This window comes from Tiliqua scincoides, chromosome 7, assembly GCF_035046505.1.
Source record: "Tiliqua scincoides isolate rTilSci1 chromosome 7, rTilSci1.hap2, whole genome shotgun sequence".
In the NCBI taxonomy this organism is placed as follows: Eukaryota; Metazoa; Chordata; class Lepidosauria; order Squamata; family Scincidae; genus Tiliqua; species Tiliqua scincoides.
Genome location: NC_089827.1, coordinates 5,086,188 through 5,113,422, shown reverse-complemented (window position 1 = coordinate 5,113,422; position 27,235 = coordinate 5,086,188). Strand labels below are relative to the sequence as shown.

The 27,235-nt window shown below is 43.2% G+C and overlaps 1 protein-coding gene across 3 annotated transcripts in view; it reads right to left on the bottom strand.

The window, feature by feature from the left end:
- Window positions 1–27,235, bottom strand: part of GRAMD4 (GRAM domain containing 4) — an 82,791-nt gene that overhangs the window by 10,023 nt on the left and 45,533 nt on the right. For 2 of the 3 annotated variants that reach the window (XM_066633945.1, XM_066633943.1), the window contains exons 4-15: window positions 25,834–25,954; window positions 19,759–19,820; window positions 17,132–17,264; window positions 15,539–15,564; window positions 11,935–12,026; window positions 10,932–11,023; window positions 9,176–9,224; window positions 7,574–7,645; window positions 6,619–6,662; window positions 6,384–6,493; window positions 4,553–4,707; window positions 1,689–1,706 (exon numbers count right to left, since the gene is read on the bottom strand). In XM_066633945.1, coding sequence (XP_066490042.1) covers window positions 1,689–1,706; window positions 4,553–4,707; window positions 6,384–6,493; window positions 6,619–6,662; window positions 7,574–7,645; window positions 9,176–9,224; window positions 10,932–11,023; window positions 11,935–12,026; window positions 15,539–15,564; window positions 17,132–17,264; window positions 19,759–19,820; window positions 25,834–25,954 — 974 coding nt within the window. The remainder of the gene's footprint in view (window positions 1–1,688; window positions 1,707–4,552; window positions 4,708–6,383; window positions 6,494–6,618; window positions 6,663–7,573; window positions 7,646–9,175; window positions 9,225–10,931; window positions 11,024–11,934; window positions 12,027–15,538; window positions 15,565–17,131; window positions 17,265–19,758; window positions 19,821–25,833; window positions 25,955–27,235) is intronic. The other variant, XM_066633944.1, reaches the window with a different exon arrangement.

Here is a 27,235-nt window from a genome sequence, read left to right as displayed (position 1 = left end):
ACATTTTCCTTAAGATTTAAATTACAGGAATCCCCTGGTATCCACAGGGGACACATTCCTTTCCCTCCCTGAAGATACCTGAAACCATGGTTAAGGGGGAACACTTATTTCCCCACCTCCCCCACATCCCATTACCTTTGTTTATGTTGATTACGTTCCCCCAAAGTGATAAGGTGTCTTGCTTGAACAAATGCTATTAGCAAAAAGCTTATAGCCAGGCAAGCTGCATGCAGCTTAAAAGAGAGACTTAAGAGCAAATGTTCACTTCCTGTTTTCTGCTACTCTTAGTCTCTCTTCTAGGCTGCATTCCTGCTCATCCAACTATAAGTTTTTGGCTTATGCCATTTGTACAAGACGCACACCTCATCACTCGGTGCAAATGTAATGTAACCCACCTAAACAAAATGTAATCCACCTTAACAAAGATAATGGGGTGCGGGAGGAAACGCGGATAACCAGATCCACAGATACTGGGGGATGCCTCTGTGCAAGAATGCAATGTCAGCAAGATGAAAAACCACCATCACCTACTGCTGCCTTTTTAAGCTTGACCTGCGCCCTTCCCCCACTCCCAGTGCCCACAGACCATGAACAGTCCTGCCCTTCACGCACGGCAATGATTTCCCATTTTTAGTTTTATGTAAGCTGCTCAGGGAGCCTTGCTGGCTGAAGGGCAGGACACACATGCTTTAAATAATCAGAATAGAACAGAACGTGCTCAACTTTGTCTCTGTGTGACCAGCTATTTTTTTTTTTTAAGTTTCATTTAATTTCAGAAGAGGACAAGGACATGGCCAACACATTCAGGAAGGCACCAACAGTAACAGGGAGGACAGTTGAGCATACGGTTAGTCTTTTTGAAATATTAGAGGCTTTAGATCAGTGGTTCTCAACCCGTGGTCTGCAAGACCCCGAGAAGTGGTCCACGAGGTCTCAGGAATTAAAAAAATTGCCTTCAATCACTTCCAGTGTCTTGCTGAGCAAGCGCTCCATCACAGAGCACCAGAGAGGGCAGCGAATGGACCATGGCTGTTCAGTCTGTTCTCTGCCCTCTATGGTAGTCCAAGCATGAGCACTTGGTCAGCGAGATACTTCCCCACAGACCTCCAGAGAGGGCAGAGAATTGACTGCCCACAACCACAGCTGGTACTTCCAGCATCTCACTGAGTACTCCCCCACGGATTACCAAATTGTTTTTTTTCTGTGCAGGGTGCGGAGGGGGGGGGGTTGCAAATGGTCCACAATGATACCACTTTTTGCCTCAGTAGTCCATGGGTTCCTAAATGTTGGAACCACTGGATCAAGGCCTTTTCCACACCTGTGCAGAACTGTTACGTGCAAAGCATTTTCCAGAAATCATCTATAAGGAAATACCATTTCTTCATCACAAAGACTTAACTAGATGTAGAAATAGCACTGCACACAATTCACTATTAATCTGCTAAGCAAAAGCACCATCAGTTAATATACTATATTCAGAAACGCCACATATTATGTGGCTCTAAGAGACATAAAAAACCAAAGTGATTTTATATATACACACAGAAACTTTAAAAAAAAAAAAAAAAGGTTAACTAAATGCACAAGCTCACACAACACACTCACACACAGAAGGGGGAAAAGGATCGGCTAATTATGAATACAAATGATCAAATTCAAAGAAAAGTGTTCCACTCTAAGATCCATACCTTTTCATGCCCTGACAGCTAGCAGGAAAAAGAAAAAACAAACAAACACAAATATGACAGTGACAAAAGAAAAAAGGTCTATTTAACTGCATCATATACAGAATAAAAAACATGACTTGAGTGAACCTGCAGGATCTGACCCACATTCCAAGAGACTACACACAATGACTGAAGTCTTTGAAAACAACAAAGTCATGCCCCAGTGGTTAGAGCACACCTCTTCAATTCATTAAAATCGCATTCGGTTGACTAGACTCCCAATTTCCTGCACCTGACCCGGTTTCCAAAAGTTAATGATGTTTCTAGTTGTCCTATCTAGAGCAGTGTTTCTCAAACTGCAGGTTGGAGCCCACTAGCTGGGTCGTGAGTCAATTTCAGGTGGGTCCCCACTCATTTCAATGTGTATTTTATTTTTAAAATATTAGACTTCATACTAGTATGGTATGGGACTAGATTTGGGAAAATGTTACAGATCCTTGCTTTTAACAGGCTACTATGTCTATGCTTTCAACAATGATAGTCAGTGGAGCTTACTCCCTGGTAAGTGTGGGTAAAATTGCAGCCTTTGGGATATTTGGGGAATTTTTTGAAAACAGATCAGCAACTACTTGGAGAAGGTTCTTCTTTATTTTAAATAAATTTTTAAACCTATACTTTTTGTAAACTTTTAATTTACTTAGAGCGCAATCCTAACCCCTTATGTCGGTGCTTTCAAGCACCGACATAAGGGCAATGCAGCTCTGAGGTAAGGGAACAAACATTCCCTTACTTTGAGGAGGCCTCCGTGAGTGACACCCAACTGCAGGATGCAGCACATGTCCCATTGGCACCGCTATGCCAGTGCTGGAAAGCACTGACATAAGGGGTTAGGATTGCGCCCTTATTTACTTAATTGATTTCATTTGATTTTGTCATACAGGGTGTTAAAAATTTTCTTGCTTGATAATGTAACTTCCAGCCACGACATCACTTCCAGTGGGTCCCGACAGATTGTCATTCTAAAAAGTGGGTCCCGATGCTAAAAAGTTTGAGAACCACTGATCTAGAGTTCTTTTCTAGTTACTATAAGATAGTTAAGATAGCTGGCAATCAAGTCTGCTGTCCTGGACAAATAAATGTACCCTTTTAAATTTTTTAAGAGTGTGAATTGTGAAAGGAAAAAAAAGAATACCTTATCATGGATAACAATTTTGCACTTTGTTTATAATTTGGTGTCAGCTGGGAAACTACTGGATAAGTATACTGTTCTATAATGCATACCAAGAGTTCTTCATTGATCCCCTTGACAGCCAACAAAAAAAAAGCAAACATACATTTATAGTTCAATTCTTAAATGTCTTGAAGCCAATTCAAACATTCAGAGGGGGAAAAAATCCCTTCCAGGACTGTACCACATCAAAATACATGAGAGAAACTGTACACTTGGATGTCTGCTGAATGTAGAAGGTTTGTGCCTCAGGAAAGAGTGTTGAAGTATAGGCTTCTCTTCAACTTAGAGATTTTTCCCCCTGCAGGGTGCTTTTGAACCTACAACGCTTTCAAATATGCCATCTGATACCTACATTCTAATATGATCCAATTCTACACACTCTCTCAACTGAATGAGCTCCTGGCCCAACAGAGGAGCAAAATGATCTCTATGCCTTTAGAAGAGTTGTGAAGTTGTGGCACTTACCACATTATACAGCTGAACATTTTGGATTATCTGGAAAACCCCACCCAGAGCACAGGTAAGTTTCTAATGGAAGTTTCTAATGGATATCTTTTTAAATTTAGATGGGAGCCATGTGGCCCCCTGGGGAGCCTTGGTATGTCTGAAGGGGGTCACAGACTGGTGTTCAACAATAAATGGTTTTATGTTTATCTGTTCATGTTGTATACTTGAGGGAGGGGGCAGCTGAAACTTCAGAAGAGCTCCTAAGGGTCGATAGTGGGGAAAAAAAGGTTGCGAATGAGTGACTGCTCATTTTCATTAATAACCACGACAAGCCTGAAATTGGCAGAGTAGCAGTGTTTCTCAACCCAGCACAAGATAGCCATAAGGTTGTGTTGCTACACACAGCAGCAGTGGTACAAGCCATAGTGACCCAGCCGGGCTACCTAGCGTCTTGCTTATGTATGTGTCCATAATATCTATCTCTGCCCGTTAATCTGTGGACTCAAGTTTTTAAAAAGAACATGTTTGAATATGCTTACGGTTGGGGTTCTGTTTTGGTACCCCCGGACAGATACAGAATCTGTGGGTACCGGGGTCTGATTTTAAATCCCTTTAAACACACACACAAAAAAGCACCAAAATGAGGTTTCCTACCTTTTCGCAGTCAAACTGCACCGTTTCCAAGCCTCTATTTTTAGCCCTGAAAAACCCACTCCCAGGTCATGCAGAGGTCCTTTTCTTCTCCCAGCCTTGCCCTAGAATGCACCTCATGTTCTGACAGCAAAAAGGTAGGGAACCCAAATTTGGTCTTTTTTCCTGTGGTGCTTTCTTTTAAAGCACCTTTAAACCCTACCCCGTAATCCACTAGCATCCATGGTGAGTCAAATCCGTGGATACCAGGATCCCATTGTATTAATTCTTTCCAAGAAAAGTGTTTTGTAATACGCAGTTCTTAAAAATACCAAATTCAGAAATGAAAACCTGCCGAACAGTCTCCTTGGTTACAAGACAGATTATTTTTTTAAGAGCATTGTTGGATACTGACATTTGGGTTTCTATTTTAAGGCATCATATCCTATTTGAATGCATATATAGGATCCAAAACTCTAACAGCTAGCCCTCCCGCTATGTGCTCTAGTCACTGGAGCCACATAGATACTGAGCAGTTCCATAACAATAACAAAAAAAAAGAGATAACACTACTTACCCGTCTTGATACCGTAGCATTGGCCCTTTCTTTGAGCTGAGGATCTGTAGGCAAATTTATCCAGATGATATAAGGAGTGTCGTACTTCGCTCGCAGCCTTGGGCATCGTTTGAAGACAAAATCGATAAGAAAGAATTTGATTCCTGCATAAAGACCTACATAGTGGGAGAGACAAAACAGGTGTCGGCACACTGTCAATTTAATAAGAACTGTGTTATAAAACATTGTAAACTTAAAAATTTTTGCTGGTGTGCTTCTCAGTACCCAAGGGACTTTATCATTCAAACCCAATTTAACCTCATGCTATTCCCAAAACAATATGGTATATACAGCAACAGGCACAAGTCTGAGAATCTACATTGCCAAACACCTTCAAAAGAGTTGAAGAAGGAGGCAATCTGCAGGGGAGAAGTGGCAAGGTGGTAACTTATGAGGGGGAGAGCCATTTGGGGGGGGGTTGACAACACCTTTGATATGAGACAGGGAGAAAGCTGTGTTCTACCAAGTCATAGCCTTGGTCCATCTAGCTTGGTATTGTCTGCACAAGTGGTGCCTAAATGGACCTGGGTCATGTCATACCCACAGCCCTTCTTCCCAGTTCAACTGGGTACCACCATCTTGGGTTTTGCAAGATTCAAGATGGTGATGCCCAAATCTCATATGAGATTTTGTGAGATCCAGGACAGAGGCACCCAGGAGAAAACACAGGAAGGGCCACCAGGGGCATATGCAGCATACCAAGCATGAGCTGTCCTACTGCCTTCTCCTTTTCAACAAACAATACACCTGGGAATACATCTAGTGCTAGAGAGAATGCAGGACTCTGCTCCATGAAAGTCATTTTTAAACAGTGGGGTGTTGTTCTAGATAGATAATAAATGCTATGCATAACATATGCCTCCTTTTGGTCCCATTAAAGGGGACACTCAATATGGCATGATGTGTATGCACAACCTCCTGATTTTAGAAATGGGCTATGTCAGAGTGCCAGATGCAAGGGAGGGCACCAGGATGCAGGTCTCTTGTTATCTGGTGTGCTCCCTGAGGCATTTGGTGGGCTGCTGTGAGATACAGGAAGCTGGACTAGATGGGCCTTTGGCCTGATCCAGTGGGACTGTTCTTACGTTCTTAACTACAATTCCCAGGAAGCCTTGCAGGTCTCTTGTTATCTGGTGTGCTCCCTGGGGCATTTGGTGGGCCGCTGTGAGATACAGGAAGCTGGACTAGATGGGCCTTTGGCCTGCTCCAGTGGGGCTGTTCTTATGTTCTTAACTACAATTCCCAGGAAGCCTTGCAGGTCTCTTGTTATCTGGTGGGCTCCCTGGGGCATTTGGTGGGTCGCTGTGAGATACAGGAAGCTGGACTAGATGGGCCTATGGCCTGATCCAGTGGGGGTGTTCTTATGTTCTTAACTACAATTCCCAGGAAGCCTTGCAGGTCTCTTGTTATCTGGTGGGCTCCCTGGGGCATTTGGTGGGCCACTGTGAGATATAGGAAGCTGGACTAGATGGGCCTATGCCCTGATCCAGTGGGGCTGTTCTTATGTTTTTATGGCTTATGGCCACATCGGATCATTTATCACTTTATTAAACATTAGAACTAATGGAACTTAGAATTCAGGGAACTCATACAGAAAAGTATGTCGCTGAATTTAGGGCTATGAAGGTGCTACCACAGCATCCATATCCAACCAAATCCTATTGTGGTTCAAGTATTTCTAAGGAAGACTTTTGACCTACAATAAAAAAACCACATCTCATCAAGCAAGACAGGGATTTCTAAAACTGAACAAAGGAATTGGTGCACCAGATGAAATCGTAATCATTTTTACCCATTGCAAGTCCGATAATCCGGTATGGAATGCAGCAGGATGCAATGAAAGCCGCCCATAAAGCTATGTACAGTTTTTGCGTGACTTCAGGCTGGACCCACATAAACAAGCTGTGGTGAGGGGGAGGGGAAAGAGCCACAGAGACAAGTTAGACATCGTAACGTTTAATTCTCTTGCAATTCAAATCTACTGAAATTGTGCTGTTTCAGGAAGTGAAAAAAACACATAAACTTACTTTTTAATTTTTTCCAGTATGTCTGACATTTTGCCAAACAAGTTCTGCAATTGAGAAAAGTAGATAATATCAGATTGGAAAGATAGATATTGACTAGATGGAATCTAAGCACAATTGCAGATAGGCTCCTAACTGTGGAGTGCCAGATTTACAACAAATTTTCAGTTGTGGTCTGTCTTGATCTCCACAGAGGACAAAAGGAATCTTTATTTCAATCATGAATTTTCCAATTACACTTAAATAGTAATACATTCAGACTACTACTCTTTTCTGCACCTTCCCATTTATGACCTGTTATGCTACTGATAACTGGGAGTATAAAACTGCTACCTCACCTTAAATGGTTGGTATTTTAAACCTTTTCCTTTACTCCCAAAAGTTAAAATAGTAGAAAACAGAATATTGCAGCAATCAGCATCATGCCAGGGACAAGTGACCACCGTGGGCCCTCCGTATCTATGGGGGATTCATTCCAGGACCCCCCATGGATATTAAAATTCTACAAATAATGAAATCTGCAGTTGGAGGGCCTCCTATGACCTCCTGGATGCAACTGGAAGTCACTGGTGAAAATACACCATAATTTATATGATAATACACTATAATTAAAGTAAACCATAAGAAGATAGCATAAATCTACCTGTGGGTTGGGGGAATGGATGAAAGTTGAGAATCTGAGGCACACTCCTGATTAGAAACATGACATTTGCACGAGACCTTTGAAAGTTAAGTCTTAACTTTATGATTCAAGTTTAAAAAAAAATCCAATCTCACATTTCTCGTGTTCAGTTCCCTCTTTTGCAACAGAAAAAACATCCACGAGGGTATGTATGAATCAATCTTAACTTTGAGTCAGACCACTAGTCCATCCGGTCAAGTACTACGTATCTACTTAGGCTGACAGTAGTTCTCAAATTTTTTGGACTTTTAGCTAGAGTTGCCAGGGATACTATACCTGTGCTTTTTGTGCCACATCCAGAACAAGCTGGAACTTCTCTGACACTGTTAGGTCTTCCTTTGGAGGTTCCTGCAACAAGATCACAAGCCTGCTATCAAAAATTAGGCTCACAGATTAAACATTTAAAAAAAAAAAAACATTTTAAGGACAGTTGTTTAAGGGGGAAAATTCTTTCATCTTAAATCACTGTGGATTCATACTACCCATAGTTTAATCCTAAATTTAGTTCTTTAAATGCTAGAGAAACACTTCCAATACCAAATCTCTTCTATGCAAACCTGATCAAATAAAATCAAATAAGATCAAATAAAATCCTCCTGGGGCAGGAGGTCTGGTCTAGGGGGCAGGAAGTCTGGTCTAGAGGGTTGAGCCTCCATTTGCCTGAAGATAACATCCAAAAGTCGTCAGTTCGAGGCCACCGGCACCATGCAACCTTGAAGCAGCTGACAAGCTGAGCCGAGCTATTCCATCTGCTCTGAGCATGGGAGGATGGAGGCCAGAAGGTGCAACCAGATCAAGAAAGAAACATCTGAATGTTGTGGTTTCTTGAAAGATAGAAACCTTCTTTCAAATTGCAAAAATCCCTACGGGGATTTAAATTTGCCTGCCTATGTAAACCGCCTTGAATAAAGTCTAAGGGGAAATCTGAGGACCAAGAAAGGCGGTATAGAAATACCTGTATTATTATTATTAAAAACTTATTCCTATGAATATGTCTAATGTTTGACCTTTAAAACACAACATCACCTTAGGTTAATCACTTCTATTTTAAACACATCCTTCTACCACATAAGCTAAGTTCAGAAAAAGCTCCAAGTCATATTTGGGAGGACTTACAGAACAATCCTATGTCTACTAAGAAGTAAAACCCACTGAACCCCATATAAACTCTCAAACTCTGATCTCACCCTCAATTTCTGGATGACCTGTACTTTGCCGTGATGTATCTGCAGGGGATCTGTTCAAAGACCCTCTGTGGATAATGAGATCTTGCGGGGGGACGGGGACGTGACGGCAAGCTAGAGTGCCTTCCAGTCATATGAGGAAAACAGGAAGTGCCCTCCAGTTTTACCTGGGAGGCCTTCTGAGGCACCAGAACACCTCCCAGATGCAGCCAGTGGCTGCGTCCAGGAGAACCTCAGGCCTCCAACTAGGGGCTTGGCATCTGAGAATATTCATATCCATTTATACCGAACCTGCAGATAAGAGACGGCCCACTGTACTTTTTTAACAGCAGAAAAAGAAGTTTAAAAGTTAATCCGTCTAACATTTCTCAGTTACTTAAAAAAACTGATTGAGTTCCTTGAGTTGATCAAGGAAGGAGAAATGTGTGAGCGATTCTAAAATATTTTAGGGGGTGTTCTTGTAGCTCGGTAGAAGAGCATATCTACTTTGCATGCAGAAGGTACCAGGTTCAACCCTCAGGCAGGAATTAAAAAAAACATCTGTTTGGAAATCTAGAGAGTCACAGGCTATCAGAGCAGATCATACTGAACCACATGGACCAACGAACCAACTCAGCAGAAGGCAGCCTCCTTGGGTACATTTAACTTCTTAAAAACATTCCCACAAAAAGTTCTCAAACTAATTTGGACTTACAATGGGCTCAGAAATTTCAGGCACAATACTCCACTGTATTCTCCAACCCCTAAAAATAAAGAAAACTTGTGATCAACCGCAGCAGCAAAAAATCTCTTCCATATGCCTACATAACAGAATAAAAAAGCAATGCTTAAAAAGGAACTTGTGTGGGTAGCCAACGTTTGTTATTTTTTCCAAAATCTAACCACATGTTGTCAATGTCACCCAAACTTATAGAACCGCACATTCTGGAATACTGAAAAGATTGCCATGGATGAGGGCAAGGAAGCTTCCTTCTGTAAATGGAAGTCTTGCCCTAATGAGGAGAATAAAAAGGAATTGGAGTACTGTGTCCAGTTCTGGTCGCCACATCTCAAAAAGGATATAGTGGGAATGGAAAAGCTGCAAAAGAGGGCAGCTACTGGGCTGGGGCACCTTCCTTATGAGGAAAGGCTACGGCGTTTGGGCCTCTTCAGTCTAGAAAAGAGACGCCTGAGGGGGGACATGATTGAGACATACAAAATTATGCATGGGAAGGATAAAGTGGATAGAGAGATGCTCTTTACACTCTTGCATAACACCAGAACCAGGGGTCATCCACTAAAATTGAGTGTTGGAAGAGTTAGGACAGACAAAAGAAAATATTTCTTTACTCAGCGTGTGGTTTGTCTGTGGAACTCCTTGCCGCAGGATGTGGTGACGGCATCTGGCCTGGATGCCTTTTAAAGGGGATTGGACAAGTTTCTGAAGGAAAAATTCATTACGGGTTACAAGCCATGATGTGTATGTGCAACCTCCTGATTTTAGAAATGGGCTATGTCAAATGCAAGGGAGGGCACCAGGATGCAGGTCTCTTATTATCAGGTGTGCTCCCTGGGGCATTTGGTGGGGCCGCTGTGAGATACAGGAAACTGGACTAGATGGGCCTATGGCATGATCCAGTGGGGCTGTTCTTATGTTTTAAAATTGTATGTTTGTTCTTATTCAAACACAACAACTTCAACAACACAAAAGCATCACTAAACACAGATGCCCATCAATCCTTTTCTGGCACTGCAATACTGTTTCTACACAAATATTAATTCTGTGTCAGCTACCACACTGAACTCCCTAATTGTAGACTAAAATTGTGCAGCTTGTGATAAAGAACATGACAGCACCTTGAGCATATTTCAGTTTCTCTGAAATATCCAGATAAACATGCTTGTTGACTCAGGCCCAAATCCTAACCTACTTTCCAGCACTGGTATAGCTGTGCCAGTGGGGCATGTATGGCATCCTGCAGTTGGGTGGCACTCATGGAATCTTCCTCAAAGTAAAGGACTGTTTGTTCCCTTGTCTCGGAGCTGCACTGTCCTTATGCCAGTGGTGGAAAGTGGGTTAGGACTGCACCATAAGTGTATGAACTTCTAAATTCCAGTAACAGCATAGAATTTGATGACACTGGGAATACCGGGTGCTGTAGGCTTATACCATAGTCTTTCGAGACTGAAAGGTTGCCAATCAACAGTTAGGCCAGTGGTTCCCAAACTTAACTTACCTCTTCTTTCTGGCTCAGCTGGGCAGTACCATCTTGGATGTTACAAAATCTCACGTGATCTAATATAATGGTGTTCAAGTCCCCCAAAATACTTTTTTGGTGTCTATTTAAATAACTTTAAAAACAGGACAAAGGGAAGATGAAATTTCTACTTAAAACAAAGCAAGGGTTCCTGTATTTAAAATTAGAAAGTTCAAACCAAAACCTCAAGAGAGTGTAAAGCAAAAAGATTACCTTGCTATGAGGTAATTTAGGGACAACCTCAAAATTGCTAAAAATAAGAACATAGGAATGGCCCAGCCATGCCATACAGCATTCATGTAGATCTAAAGGTAAAAAAAAAACACATACAAAGATTAAAAATTAAACTGATGTTTTCATGCAACATCCATGCAAACACACCACCCTCTAGGCTATTAAAACGGATGAATGTGAAATCACTTCTCTTAACAATCACAACCCCATCCATGTCTACTCAGAAGTAAACCAGTCAAAATTGCATTCTTAGCACAAACCTTTCTGCAGTCTCAGAAACTTCCCTGTCTCCCCACTGAATCCCACTGAAACTATATTAAAACCAAACAGACAGGAAAAGCAATCTGGCAAATTTGAATTTAGATATAAACCAGAACAGTGGCAAGATATCAAGCAGTATGTTTTTAAAGTGGGTCAACATTTGAAAATACAGTGGGCCCTCAATATCAGTGGTCGATTGGTTCCAGACCCCTCCCCGGATACCGAATTATGTGGATAGTGAAATCTGCAGGGGAGGGGGGGAGCCGCACTGGCAAATGAGATGTGCTTTTCAGAAGCCTCCAGGAGGCCTTCGAAGGTATGGGGAGGATGCGCGCAACCTCTTTGCACCTGAGTAGACCTCCAGGATGTGATTGGACGTCTCTGAAGCCCTCTAGCCATGAGCTCAGCTTGCACAGGTATTCAAATCCACAGATGCCAAACCCACAGTTAAGGAGGTCCCACTGTACTGACACATTTATAATGGGGCACAACTAATTAAGCAACAAGCTTGTCATCATTTGACCCTACAACACACACACACACACACACACACACACACACACACACACACACACACACACACACAGAGTAAGCCAAATGAATGCAAAAACAATGAATTGCCACAGTGTAATCAGCATTTCTCTCTACATTTAACCTCCCCCCCCCCCAAAAAAAAAAACCACAGCACTTAGTTCGGTTGGACAAAGGAAAAACAACTTACAATAAAGGCAATAGCAGAAGTGTAGATTGAAAACCAGTCTGATAAGGCAGAAAGATTCTTGACAAAATTTGTAACAGGTTTGGCACCTCTCTCTAGATAGAAACATTAAAACAAAAATGCAGGTCTAATGATTTATGCATTTAAAAGACCAGCATCACATACTTTGAATTTGAAAGGAAAAATCATCTCCACTAACACACAGTGCCTTAACTATTCAGAACCCCCTTCCCTTTGATTTACACAGACAAGACAAATCAAAAGCTTTACGTAATGGAAGAGAATGATGGCTAGTTTAAGTAACACCAGCAAGTACCATCTCCTGCATTCCTTGCTCAGTGATGTCTCCACCTGACTTCTAGGAATGAGAAGATTAAAAACTAACCCTCAGTGACTAGAAGCTGAACATGTAAGCAGCCTTAACTGAAAGGACTGTACCAGAGGAAACACACAGTGTAATGCTGGTATCCGTGGTTCCGGCATTTGTGGATTTGACTCTCCCCAGATGCTGTGGATACTGGGGAAACACACCTCTGCTTTGCTTGTCAAACCAGAAGTGGCCACAGATTAATGTATCTGTGGAAAGGGTGGAAACTACTACAACACATCAGCTTTATCAATAGCATTTTGATCCAAGGGCCATCCCTGGATGTTGCAGTTTTCAAATGATGAGCATGTCTTTGGGACTTCCTCAGATCATACATGCCTTAAAGTGGACTTCACCTTAAGAAAAGGGAAGCTTGTTGTTGGCAACCTTCAGTCTCGAAAGACTCTGGTATCGCGCTCTGAATGGTGGTTCTGGCACAGCGTCTAGTGTGGCTGAAAAGGCCGATTCGGGAGTGACAATCCCTTCCACACTGGGAGCAAGTGCAGTCTGTCCCTGGTCTGTCTCCCTGGCTATGGGCCTTCCTTCTTTGCCTCTTAGCCTGCACACCCTTCTTTTCAAAGGGATGGAACAAACAGGAGCATGGCCCGAATTCTTGCCATTCTTATGGTGCAAGAGGCCTCCGTGTGAGGGCTGTGCCATTTTAAATTTATCGTAAGCAATTCCAACTCCCAGAGCTGATTTGTTTAGAAAAACAAAAAAATAAACATATGACTTCCATAACTGGTTGGACCTGCCTGCCCAGCTACGGAGGACTTGCTGACCATAAAACTACATGAAATGAAGAACTGAAACTGACCCAGAACTATCCCTCCAAACACATGCGGGCTTCTGATGATGTATTAAGCCTTTTCTGTTCCATTCCAAGAACACATTCTGTTAATTGTTTGTCTAGCAATTAGGGCTCGAGTCTGGAATACTGTGCAGCATATTTATTCATCTGAGGGCGGGGAATGGGCGGTCACCCATTTTTCCAGGAACTCCTCAGTTTTTATGGTGACTTCCTGAAAATGCATCATCTCCACTCTTTTCAGTTGCTATATTGCACATACAATGTGTTATGGAAGGATCAGTGAGGTCTCTGCCATTACAAGGTTTAAGGAATTTTTAATACAGGATTTAAGCACCAAACTAAATGCAACATGAAACTTGTCTGTGCCTTTGTTTCCTTTGCTTTGTTTTTAAAGTTGGGGGGGGGGAGGCATTAGAACTGTTGTTTGCCCTTGGAAGGAAGCTGTTATTGGCATGAGGTTTATTCTTAAATGTCAGGCCCAGATACCACTTTCTGGTTCCAATATATCTGGTTCCCAAGATTACAATGCATTTTGAAATTTTTGTTCAGGGGACAAGATGGTACAATTTTTTTGTTTGTTTTTCTCCATTATCTTCCTTGGCTCAATAGAATCGGGCAGAGTATTTGTCTAAGCAGTTTACAGGAAATACTTCTGGTTGACAACTTCAGAGATTAAACAGAGACCAGGTCTGCATATTACACAGAAGCACAGAAAGTGACAACCTCAAGTGTCACACTCCTGTTTCTCCACTGCCATTGGAGAATGCCATGCCCCCACACCAGTTCTTCCCTCCAGAATTAAAATTAAAAGGTGAATTAAAAATTGCTGCCACTCCTCCTCTATCTCAGTGTCTTGCAAGGTGGTTTACAGTCGAAACCGACACATAAGCGCCACAGAGTTCAGTGGGATTTAGCTCCCCAGCAATCATGTGTAAAAGCTAATCTACACTTTTTGCAGAGTGCAGAGATGGAAGTCCGCCAATTTCCACTTCCGGTTACAGGTGGGAAGTCACACCTTTGAACTTGCATGCAAAAGACATTCTGTATGTAGAAAACTAGCAAATCAGAGAAAGGTCTGAACGAATCTTTTCCTTCAGCTGTGTTGCTTACTATTTGCCACGAGGGTTTCTTTTTTCTCTGTGGCATGAGAAAGCATTCTAAAGAAGTGTTTCTCAATGTTTGTCCTCCATTGTACCACTTCACACGGTCCACCTATCTGAAGTATCACTGGACGTAAATGGCGACGACATAACGGCGATGACATAATGGCCAGTTACTTCTGGGTTGGGATGCAACATGACAAACTCTAGTAAGAGGCTTGGGGTGGATGGCACGGCTTTTTCAAGTGCAGAAAAGGATTCTTTCAAGCTCTGCCCCTAAGCTAAACCTTCTATCGCTGTTTGTTGTGTTGCGTTCCTGGCCAGGGCGGCAGGTGTCCAGGGGTCCCATGAGTACCACCAGACACCACCTCAAGTACAACCGGTAGTACCCATACAACTGGCTGAGAAACACTGTTCTAAAATATGACCCCGCACCTGAAGAATGAAATGAATCCGTCCAGATTGCTTTAAAAAAAAAAATTCAGTGCCCTATGGTTGTGGTCTCCTGCTACTGCTGCAGCTGCATTTATTTTTGCAATCATTTGATGTACTGTACTCAGAATGAATTTAAAAATTGGTTGCATAACAAGAATTGTTTAATGAAACTTGTCTTTTCAAAACCAAGTGGTCCAATTAAGGGGTGTAGCATCTCCAATGCAGACTCCTTTACTGAAGTTGATAATGTCATATGGGGTACAGATCCTTTTCTCTCATTAGTTAAAGTGGGGCTCTTGAACTTATAAAAGTGGTCCTTGGAATTATTTGAGTTGAGTTCCTCCATTTCAAGAGCAGCTTTCAAGAGGCTACAAGTCTGATTGCGGTTTTCAAATGAGTACATTACAAGAGAGTTCAAAATTCTTTTCAGATACAGTGTAACAAAAAGATGCCAAAAGTTTGTACTTTGTGTCAGTCTGCTTGCTGCTAATAAGAGTACCACATTGTAACTTTTGGATTTTTCTTGATGGACCAACACATCTGCTGATTATCTTGATCAGCAGATGAGTCATTTAACACTGGGTACTAAATGAATCCTGTTGGTTCTTATATTGCAAGAATAGCAAAACAGGGCTTGTATGAACATCAGTTGTGCAGTCTCAGGTTTGCCATTTCATGCTTGTTGCATTTTAGATTTTTATAATATGGGGTGTTTGAAGTATATCTTGCATGGTGGATTCATTCCACACTCACCATGTGATAGCAAGTTAATAAACTTGTACCATTTATACTGCTATATCACCCCTTTTTGCACGTCAGATAATCTGTATATTATATAAATTACGAAGTGACTTAAATGTTGCAAACTTACTACGATAAGTACTTGATACTTACTTAGCCGTCTCATATTTTCTGTAAGCCTGGAAAATATAGGAAGGAAAATGCGATTTACACCTTTAAAGGAAGAACAGATTTCTGTTTACCAAAATATGACTGACGGATTTGATTCCAACACCATACTTGAAATATACGGCTAGAGAGGAGACATGCATAATATTGGTCGGCGTGCTTCCAACAATACATTTATATAAAAGAATAAAAACTGGGCTTCGTGTGTGACAAATGCAATCTTTTCGTTAACCCCTAACCTGGTTGTCATTACAGACCTGGAATTTATGTCCAGGTGAGTCTTGTTACTGTTTCAACCATTTTTTCCCCTTGTACTTACACTGGACCAGATTCTGCCCACAATGCTGGAAGTGTTGATAGCATTCTGGGCAGCTAGCTCTTGTCAATTGCTATTTGGTTTAGGGGAGATTTTTTTTTTGCGCTAATATAGTTTTTGTATTGGCAACCCACAGTCTCGAAAGACTATGGTATCGCGCTCTGAAAGGTGGTTCTGGCACAGCGTCTAGTGTGGCTGAAAAGGCCAATCCGGGAGTGACAATCCCTTCCACACCAGGAGCAAGTGCAGTCTGTCCCTGGTCTGTCTCCCTGGCTATGGGCCTTCCTTCTTTGCCTCTTTGCCTCAGACTGTTGGCCAAGTGTCTCTTCAAACTGGGAAAGGCCATGCTGCACAGCCTGCCTCCAAGCGGGCCGCTCAGAGGCCAGGGTTTCCCACTTGTTGAGGTCCATCCCTAAGGCCTTCAGATCCCTCTTGCAGATGTCCTTGTATCGCAGCTGTGGTCTACCTGTAGGGCGCTTTCCTTGCACGAGTTCTCCATAGAGGAGATCCTTTGGGATCCGGCCATCATCCATTCTCACGACATGACCAAGCCAACGCAGGCGTCTCTGTTTCAGCAGTGAATACACGCTAGGGATTCCAGCACGTTCCAGGACTGTGTTGTTTGGAACTTTGTCCTGCCAGGTGATGCCGAGGATGCGTCGGAGGCAGCGCATGTGGAAAGCGCTCAGTTTCCTCTCCTGTTGTGAGCGAAGAGTCCATGACTCGCTGCAGTACAGAAGTGTACTCAGGACGCAAGCTCTGTAGACCTGGATCTTGGTATGTTCCGTCATATAGGGTAATATAGTTACCCTACTGCAATTCTATGCTATGTTTATTTTTGGTTTATTCTATACATTCTATTCAGTGAAAGCCATATTGACGTTTTAGCAATTGTTACTGGTCTACAGTGCTGCTAATTGGGTAAGAGGCACTTTTTCAAGTGGGTGCTCCTTTTTTTAGCAGGGGGAGAGTAACTGGCCCACCTCACCCCAGCAGTGTCTGTTCTAGTGGCTGTCTGCTGGTGTTCTTTTGCATCTTTTTAGATTGTGAGCCCTTTTGGGACAGGGAGCCATTTAGTTATTTGATTTTTCTCTGTAAACCGCTTTGTAAACTTTTAGTTGAAAAGCGGTATATAAATACTGTTGTTATTATTATTATTATTATTATTATTATTATTAATAATAATAATAATAATAATAATAATACAGTGATCACAATACTTTTTTCATATTCAGCATTTTAAACAATGAAATGGGCTTTACCTTCTAGCACTAAGTGGTTCCTCCGTTTCCACGGTATTTTCTTCTGGTTGAAATCGGAAGTCTTCAATATATTCCCCAAATTTGTCATAAATCCACTTCTGAACTCTCGAACACACCATGTGACTGCGGTTATCTAACAAAAAAATTACATCTTAGTTATTACTAAAAAGGTCAGATATAAGTGCTTGCTCTTCTATAGTATCTTCTAGACCAGGGGTGCCCAAACCCCAGACCTGGGGCCACAAGCGGCCCTCAAGGCCTCTCAATGAGGCCCTCAGGGAGCCCCCAGTCTCCAATGAGCCTCTGGCCCTCCGGAGATTTGCTGGAGCCTGACGCAACTGCTCTCAGTGTGAGGGCAACTGTTTGACCTCTCGCGTGAGCTGTGGGATGAGGGCTCCCTCCACTGCTTGCTGTTTCATGTCTGTGATGCAGCAGTGGCAGCAAAGGAAAGGCCAGCCTTGCTTTGTGCAAGGCCTTTTATAGGCCTTGAGTTATTGCAAGACCTACATTCATTCATATGTTCATCTTTAATATATTCATTTATGTGTAAACTTATGCAATTTATTCAAATTTTAAATGTAAATTAATTCTTTTTTTTTTCCCCGGCCCCTGACACAGTGTCAGAGAGATGATGTGGCCCTCCAGCCAAAAACTTTGGACACCCCTGGTCTAGACCAGTGGTTTTCAACCTTTTTCATCTCATGGCACATTGACAAGGTGCTAAAATTGTCAAAGCACACCATCAGCTTTTTGCTGGGGCAGAGCAGGGGGTAGGGCCAGGATCCAGCACTTAGGCTGGATCCTGACTGCATTCCCAGGCGACCTGGCACAGCTCTGGGCTGCTCGGATCTGCGCCACCTCTTTAGGTGGCACAGATCAAAGTGGCCCCATTGGGACTGCTGCAGCGTTACCCAGGAGAAGGGGAATTCATTCCCCTTTCCCTGCGCTGACCCACAAGCAGCCCCAACTCTGCTCTGGAAACAGGACAGGCCAGCCAGCCTCCCTGCTTCAGCCCAGGTTAGGACTGGGCTGTTAGTCTCTATAGGTTGAGGATGAGTTAAGGTTGGCAACCTCCAGTCTCGAAAGACTATGGTATAAGCCTACAGCACCCGGTATTCTCAGGTGGTCTCCCATTCAAGTACTAACCAGGCCTGACCCTGCTTAGCTTCCAAGATCAGACGAGATTGGGCATGTGCAGGTATAATTTTTCTTAAAATGTTCAAATGTGTTTTTTTGTAAGCCACAGTGCACAGGAAGCAAGGAATTTGCTTAATATTTTATGTAACCAGTGTTTACACAGAAAGTCAGTCCTAGAGAGAGGAAAACTTTAAAAGATAGAACAGCAACAAGAGGTTAGAGGTAAAGAGACAGAAGTTCACATAGCAAACACAAGCTAGGAATTTAAATAGCTTTGTACCACGGGCTAAAAAAAACAAACAAAAATATAATGAGAGAAAAGGTCTTACCAAGATGTGATTTTAGATATTAAGAAAACATGTATTTAGTTCATGAATTTAGAACAGTGGTTTCCATCCTGTGGTCTGCGGACCACATGCTGTCTATGTGATCTCAAAAAAAATAAAAAATGCCTTCAGTCACTTCCAGCATCTCTCTGAGCGAATGCACCTTCACGGACCACCAGAGAGGGTACAGAATGGACCGCCACAGCTGACACTTCCAATATCCTGCAAAGCCCTCCCCCATGAGCTACCCAATTTAATTGTATTTTTGTGTGCAGGAGGATTGGGGGGGGGGGTCACAAAGATTCAAATTTCTGCTTCAGTAGTTTGCGGGCTTCTAAAGCAGCCATTTTCAACCACTGTACCGTGGCACACTGGTGTGCCGTGGATGGTCTGCAGGTGCGCCACAGGAGTTTGGGGGAGGATCATTTGTTATTAGGGCCACTGGGGGATGAGTGCCCCTGCTGTCAGTGGGGTGTGCCTTGACAATTGTCAAAAAAGTGATGGTGTGCCTTGACAATTTTAACTTCTTGTCAGTGTGCCATGAGCTGAAAAGGATTGAAAATCGCTGCTCTAAAGGTTGGGAACCACTGATTTAAAATAAAAGATTTGTACTTTGTTCTTATGCAAGATGAAAAAATTGTTTCAAGGACTATCACAACAGCTCTGTTTTAAAGAATAATTCATCCATAACTGGCAACCCATGAGTCTCACAAAGATCACACTGCACTGGTATGTGAAAAATCCCCCCCAAGGCAGACCCTTATGAAATCTATTCTAAGCAGCTGTGACCTTCCTTTAGCAGCCACAATCTACCAATCTGACACCTTTCTAGGGTACCAGACTGCAAGTACCCACCATCCATGAGTCACTGTCAGCAGACAACATTTTATCAGAAAAAATAGTGCACTTCCTCCTGCCTCCTCAGACAGATATGGAAGTTTCTTGGTCAAATAAAAAGCTTCATTTTATGAGGTCACCCAAAAAGTTCCTTCTAGCATGCAGCAGGTCCATGCAGCAAATCTTTGACAGTCAGAACTATGCATCTTGCTAGCACGTCCTTATAATAGAAGCCTTTTTTCCTTGCCTCCCCCCCTCCACAGTTCTCTGGATGGAGGAAAGTCAGACAGAGAATAACCAAGAAAGTCTGGCAGAAACCAAAAATACCTGTTCCATTGGCTTGCGCCTGTGCTTTTCCGGCTTGCTGAGTAGGAGGTGGTTCTTCTGTTCTACAAACAAAGAGCAACAATATTAGAATATTTGTCTGTCAAACTGCAAAAATGAGCACGCACGTTATATAAGAAAAAGTACATGTTTGCATTGCCTTGCTAGAGGGAGAATCTGCAGCATTCCTTTTAGATTTCCCCATCAGAGAAAAGGGAGGCAGACAGACAGTGCTTCATCTCCAATGACCAGGGGAGATTTCCAAGCTTGCTTCTACCACTGTTTATGTCACCACTTTCAACCTTGTGTACATGCAGGTTGCCAGAGGCGAGTTACTGCAGTTTCTAGGCAAGTAACAGACAGCAACCCTATTTCCTTCTTCGCTTAGACCTTACAGAAAGCATTTTTGCTTGTCGAAGCCCTTGCTTGGCTCTCCATAGCTGGGATAGTGTCTTTCATCCCATTCGCCTCCCCACTCCGGCAAGCACTGAAACCAACAATTGCACATACTATAAATACAAAAGTTGCGCAGGAACAAACTACAATCAATCTTGGCTGCTTTCTCCCTCCTCATCTCCCCTAAATGAACCACAAAACCAAGAGAAAATCCACAGTGAGGAGGAGGGAGAAGAGGTACGAGGTGAGGTGACCGTTCAGAAGTTACTGGGTAAAGAGACAGCTCTTCTCACACAGTACAGGACAGGCAGAAGGGCAAACAATGGGAACTGGAAAGGCAAGAAAAAGAGGTAAATAAAGTTTTACCACTGTAAAGTTGTATATGAGGACCCAGGGGGACAAGGGATTGACTCTTGCATGGCTTATGAGCAGTGGATAATAATAATAATACTACAGGTATTTCTATACCGCCTTTCTTGGTCCTCAGATTTCTCCTTAGACTTTATTCAAGGCGGTTTACATAGGCAGGCAAATTAAATCCCCGTAGGGATTTTTACAATTTGAAAGGTTTCTATCTTTCAAGAAACCACAACATTCAGATGTTTCTTTCTTGATCTGGTCGCACATTCTGGCCTCCACCCTCCCACGCTCAGAGCAGATGGAATAGCTCGGCTCAGCTTGTCAGCTGCTTCAAGGTCGCACGGTGCCGGTGGCCTCAAACTGGCGACCTTCAGGTGTTATCTTCAGGCAAATGGAGGCTTAACCCTCTAGACCAGACCTCCTGCCCCAAGCTCCTGGATCCCAAGCTTACTTGGGTCACGACACCCCCACTGCCTCTTCTTCCTAGCTGAGCTGGGCACCACCATCTTGGATCTCACAAGATGTTGTAAGATTCAAAACGGCAGAACCCAAATCTCAAAAAGATCCCTATGCTACCAGCTCGGATCTCATGAAATCTTGCAAGATCCAAAACGGCAGCACCAAAATCCCATGAGATTTGGGTCCTGCATCTTGGATCTCACAAGATTTTGTGAGATCCGAAATGGCAGCACCTGGGGGGGACAGGCAGGAGGGCAACTGGGGAAATTCTGTGGAGCCCCTGTGAATGTGCCATGATGCCCAAAGGTGTCTCAATGCGCACTTTTGGAACCCCTGGCTTGTGTCAATGTGCTACCTACAGCTTTTCTTATTGTATTTCAGAACCAGTTTTCGACTCTCAAATTTAGTTTGTTTGGTGACACCTTTTATAAAAGGATATGAAAATAATTACCAGTATAACAAACTGGCCAAGTCTGCATGTCCTGCACAAAGGAAAGCTCTTAAGTCCCAGTGGTCTGAAAAAAGATCTAAATCAGCAATTCTCAGCCTACCTACTAGCATTCCTCAGTAGCAATACCTACTCAGCGTGTGGTTGGTCTGTGGAACTCCTTGCTACAGGATGTGGTGATGGCATCTGGCCTGGACACCTTTAAAAGGGGATTGGATAAGTTTCTGGAGGAAAAATCCATTACGGGTTACAAGCCATGATGTGTATGTGCAACCTCCTGATTTTAGAAATGGGCGATGTCAGTATGCCAATGCAAGGGAGGGCACCAGGATGCAGGTCTCTTGTTACCTGGTGTGCTCCCTGGGGCATTTGGTGGGCCGCTGTGAGATACAGGAAGCTGGACTAGATGGGCCTATAGCCTGATCCAGTGGGGCTGTTCTTATTTTCATTCAAGTTCCACTGAGCTCAATGGGGCTCATTTTCTAAGGAACATATTTAGGAGTTGCAATGCAAGTTTCACAAGCTTTCCAAGATACAAGACCAGAACAAGATTTGAGCTCCTAGCAGCCATGCTTGTTCCACCCTTCCTTAGAGTAACTGCAATAGAATTACTTGTAAGGATAAGCAACCCAACCTGCTGGGACAAGCGGCAAACTTGGAAGTGACAATGTTCTTTGCAAGTACTCTTCATAGTTTGTAGGGAGCTTAGTGTTCCTCATAAGGTGCATCCTTCAATTATGGACACACTCACAGCTAGACACAGACTTATTATTTGTTTGGGCCGGGCTATGGGGCAGGCCAGGGGTGGCCAACCCATGGCTCACGAGCCACATACAGCTCTTTGACATAAAATGTGCAGCTCTCTAACATATGTTGGCTGAGCTCCTTTTTGCATCACAATTAACAGAAAAGGTAAATAAGAAATTTTCAAGCTTTACGATTATTGACCAGGCACAAACCAAAAATCTGCTGAATTAAAAACGTAAGTTTAATGCTCATGGTGAATAAATCTATTTAAGAATTTAAATGCTTCTTAAATATTGTGGCTTTTAAACATCACTTTTGTAGCTCTCAAACACCTGAAGTTATAATTTGTGGCTCTTACATTAAGCAAGTTTGGCCACCTTGAGATAGGTTATTTTGCATCAAACACAGCTGAAAACTGACACACCTTGAGGGCGACACTAACACAGTGATTTTCAACCTTTTGCATCTTGCGGCACAGTGGAAAGGCACTAAAATGGTCAAGACACACCATCAGTTTTTTAACAATTGACAAGGCACACTGTGCTGTCAGTGTGAGCTCACATCCCCTAACAGTCCTATTGATAAATGACCCTCTCCCAAATTCCTGCGGCACAACTGGGGACCAGCACAGTGGTTGAAAATGGCTGCACTAACATAACCACATTTTCCCTACATCCCCAAGTTGCCCTTCATTCTGAGAGAAGATTCACATCCTTTACACAACATCTTAATTTTCTTAATTGATAAAATGCTGTGTCTTTGGAGAATAGCAGTTCAGGCTCGTTTGAGATTAGTCACACTGCCAATTAGAGTAGCATGAAATGTCACTTAAGAACTGGCCATAAATGGCTAATGACATATAATTTTACACAGCCAGCAAAGTACAGGTTTACATACTTCCACTCAACTTCAATCCACAGAAACACCAACTACGTACCACAACTCCAATCCAGGAGTTTGTGCCAGGAAGTTAACAAGCACTTTTATTTTGACAGCTGGCACCCATGATGCGCAAGCTGGAAAGGCAAAACCAACCCAAGATGCTTATTGATTTGGGCATCTTCAAAAAGTTCTAGCAGAGCTCCTGGGGCTGTGAATATTGAGGTGTTATAAGGCTGCTTTTCTAAATGATTCAGAAATACCCCTTCTGGACTTCACACATTCTCCAAAGACCTGGACTCACCACGTTCAGGTAGCAAAAGCAATAAGGAAAGTTGTTAGGACCAAAACAAGCAATGTCTAAGCGAATGTCTAAGATGGAATACTCATTATAGATTCAAGTATACAATGACTGGAGAGGCAAACTCTGACCAAAATGAACAGGTGCCCCCGAGTATCCATGGGGGATATGTTCCTGCTCTCCCCCTGTGGATACAAGAAACAGAGGACAAGGAGTCATCATCACCAGTTGCTTCCAGTGGTACTTCCAACAGGTGAACCAAGCAAAGTGGTACAGTGAGGGACAAACATTGAGAAATGCTGGTCTATTTGCCTGTCATCATGCCAGCAGCTTGGACTAGCTTTGTCAAAGAATTTAGCCCCCAAAAGTATTGAAAACAGGAGCATTATTGACACATAAAGATAATATGTCACTCTGAAGCCAATTAATCAGCCCAGAGAAGTCACACTGGAAACAGCAACAGCAGCTACAACCTCCAGCTTGATGCTCCCAGCAATTATTGTTTTGTTAGGCAATAAAACTCACTCACAGTCTGCAAAACACAGCAGTGACAGAATGCAATTCACACCAGACAAATGGTCCCTCCGACCATTTCAGATCATTCAGACATTTGTTCCACTGGCAGAGTGCCTTCTGCAGCAGATGCTGTGCTAAGTAGGAGGCAATCCCTGAGCTGCCTCGCAGGAAAGCCTATTAAACTGACGTCACTACCCTGTTTAGTATTTCTCCTGGATGCAGGCACAATAGGCAGAAACACAAAGAAGAAAAAGTCTTCCATATTTTTTTGCTACTAACTGTAGCATCTTTCCATCTTCTCACCTTAACTCACTAACTAACTAACGTGCTCATAAGAACATAAGAACAGCCCCACTGGATTAGGCCACAGGCCCATCTAGTCCAGCTTCCTGTATCTCACAGCGGCCCACCAAATGCCCCAGGGAGCACACCAGATAACAAGAGACCTCATCCTGGTGCCCTCCCTTGCATCTGGCATTCTGACATAACCCATTTCTAAAATCAGGAGGTTGCACATGCACATCATGGCTTGTAACCCGTAATGGATTTTTCCTTAGGTGCCCCCCTCCCAGCCTGTGGAATGAGCAGTGGGCTGGAGCACAGAAGTTGCTTGATCATGAGAAGCCGCTAAACCTATGCAAGTCTGGGTAACTTGCAACTCGTGACATCTGTTGGCTTTTGAGCTCATACTCCCAGGAGCTGAGATGCTGTAACCAAATAATTTTGAGAGAACATTAAACCTACATACATGAAGCTATGAAGAGTGTTTCCTTAAATACATATGAACTACAGGCACCATCACCACCTCAGGTATCCGTGGAGGGTATGTTCCTGCCCCCCTTCCACAGATACCAGAAACCGTGGATAAGGAGGAACCATGTGATCTCCCCCCCTCCACACCCATTACATTTTTTAGCTTTTTTAGCCTTTTACCAAATGCTATAAGCCAGGAAGCTTATAGGAAGACAAGCAGGAAGGCAGCCTGAATGCGAAAGAAGACTAAACAAATGTTAACAGGAAGCAGGAAGCTTCTCTACCATTCAAACTACCTTCCTGATCGTCTTCCTTATAAGCTAGCTAGCTTATAGCCTTTGGTAAAAGGAAAACACATATTTGCGTGGCACCAGGATAAGGAAGCTAAATGAAGATAATGGGCATGGCAGGGGAGCAGTCAGAGAACCAGATCCATGGACACTTGATCCGCGGATATGGGAGGACACCTGTATTATCAGATGGCTCTAGCTGGGATTAATTTGGTTTGTGAAGCATGTTGGCGGCATCTGTTTAGAAGTACGTAGAACTTTCTGAAGTTAACTCATGCCACTAACCTCTAACTCAGGGGTCTCCAAACTTTTTGGCCAGAGGGATGCATCAAATATCTGGCACAGCGTGGAGGGCCGGAAAAAAATTTAAATAAATTAGAGATGGAACTTAGATGAGTGAATAAATGAATGAATGGGCTCATTCATTCAACCTCTCTGGCCCTTGAACACCCTCCAGACACAACCAGAGCACAGCTCTGGTCATGTACAGTTGAGTGGGCCAGAGGCTTTCAGGGGACAAGAGGCTGGTTGCGGGCCGGACAGAGGCTTGTCGTGGGCCGCATTTGGCCCCTGGGCCGGGGTTTGGAGACCTCTGCTCTAACCCACTAACTCATGCCACTAACCTCCTTTAGTCGGCATGGATTGGGCATGAGGACTGCAATGCTTTCATCCATTTATATCATAATGGAAATGCTTCCTAGCTTTTGAGAACAGACATGAAAACACCTTTGAACGGTTGCAAATATTTGAAATTTTACACAAAATTGGTTACCTGAAGACCCGAGTTTCACTACTTTCAAACTAACTTTGTAAATGCCGATTTCTTGCTTCACTCCACAAATGCCGGAATGATCAGATTTTATTACCAGTTAGCTGTCCCCCGAGACACCAGCCATACTGGTGTACCTTGTAGAATAGGTTTCCCTTACCTTGTTTTAAGTATTTCATTGACTTTCTGTTCCAGTTCTATCCTCCTCTGACGCTCTTTTTCTAGCTCTTGCTTCAACGTCTCAGCATTTGTTTCCTCTCGGAGTTTCCTGAGCTCTTCCTCTGTTAAAGAAGGAAGAACAAACGCAAAGGTGAGTTTACCTTGATCACTGCAGTAAATCGATCAACAGAGGCAGAATTAGCACTGTCAAACGCTGTTCTCCCCCCCCCCCCGAACTTGGGCTCACGAACTCCCTCTTGCTGCAGAGAGAAGTAAAAGACCAAACTGGTGGATTCCAAGTTTATTCCAAGCATCACGCCTCCTCTGATCCTTCAAAATTAAACATTCTTTGCTATATACTCCTGACTCCTTCTGAGATCCAATGTTTCTGCTTTGGGAACAGAACTTAGCTCAAGCTCAAAGCGCATGTGCTTTGCACACAGAAGCCTCATTTGAGTCCAGTTTCCCAACCTAATAACATAAGAAGAGCCCCGCTGGATCAGGCCAAAGGCCCAACTAGTCCAACTTCCTGTATCTCACAGTGGCCCACCAAATGCCCCAGGGAGCACACAAGACACAATCTGCGTCCCAGTGCCCTCCCCTGCATCCGGCAATCAGAGGCAGTCTGCCTCTAAAACCAAGAGCTTGCACACACCTACTATGACTTGTAACCCATAATCATCAGGTGCAGCTGCAAAGACCCCTGTCTATAGGGTGACTGTCAGTCACTGGTGACAATACTGAGCTAAAAAGACCAATGACCAGACTCTTTATAAGGCAGCTTCCTAACTCCTACTAACTGGGCAAAGATGTGGTTCTCATATTGAGCAAAAGGACAGCAACTATCCCTATTCAATCCAGTACAGCATAGTCTGTTTTGGGGACTGAGAATCACTTTGGGACAGAGATCCATTTCCTTTGTGATGTAAGCCTTTTTTTTTTAAAGGAAAACAGTGCATAAATATTCTTACTACCTATACATATTCTTACATACCACCTATGTAACCTTAGCCATTACACCATCACCCTGACAGCATTATCAGATCCATGGGCAGCCCACACAAGAGGTGGCCTTGGAACAGCAGGCTCAGAGGTAACAGACTGGTTGAAAGTGCTCCACTCCACCCACCTACTGCCCCATCCTCTTCTTTCTCACTCTCATTGCAGCGAGCAAGATGGGGTGGGGGGGGTGTTACCAACCTCCTCCTGCTCTGCTACCAAGGAATACGGCAGTGGAACTGGAGGGGGGAATGGCAGCTGTGATCAGTGGAGCTGTGATCAGGGAGTGGAGCTGTGATCAGGAAGAAGATTGCCACCTCCCTCCATGCCTTTAATGGCGGGTCAAGGAGCATACTAGAAGAAAAACTGTATGTATTTCATCACACAGTACAGTTACACTACAC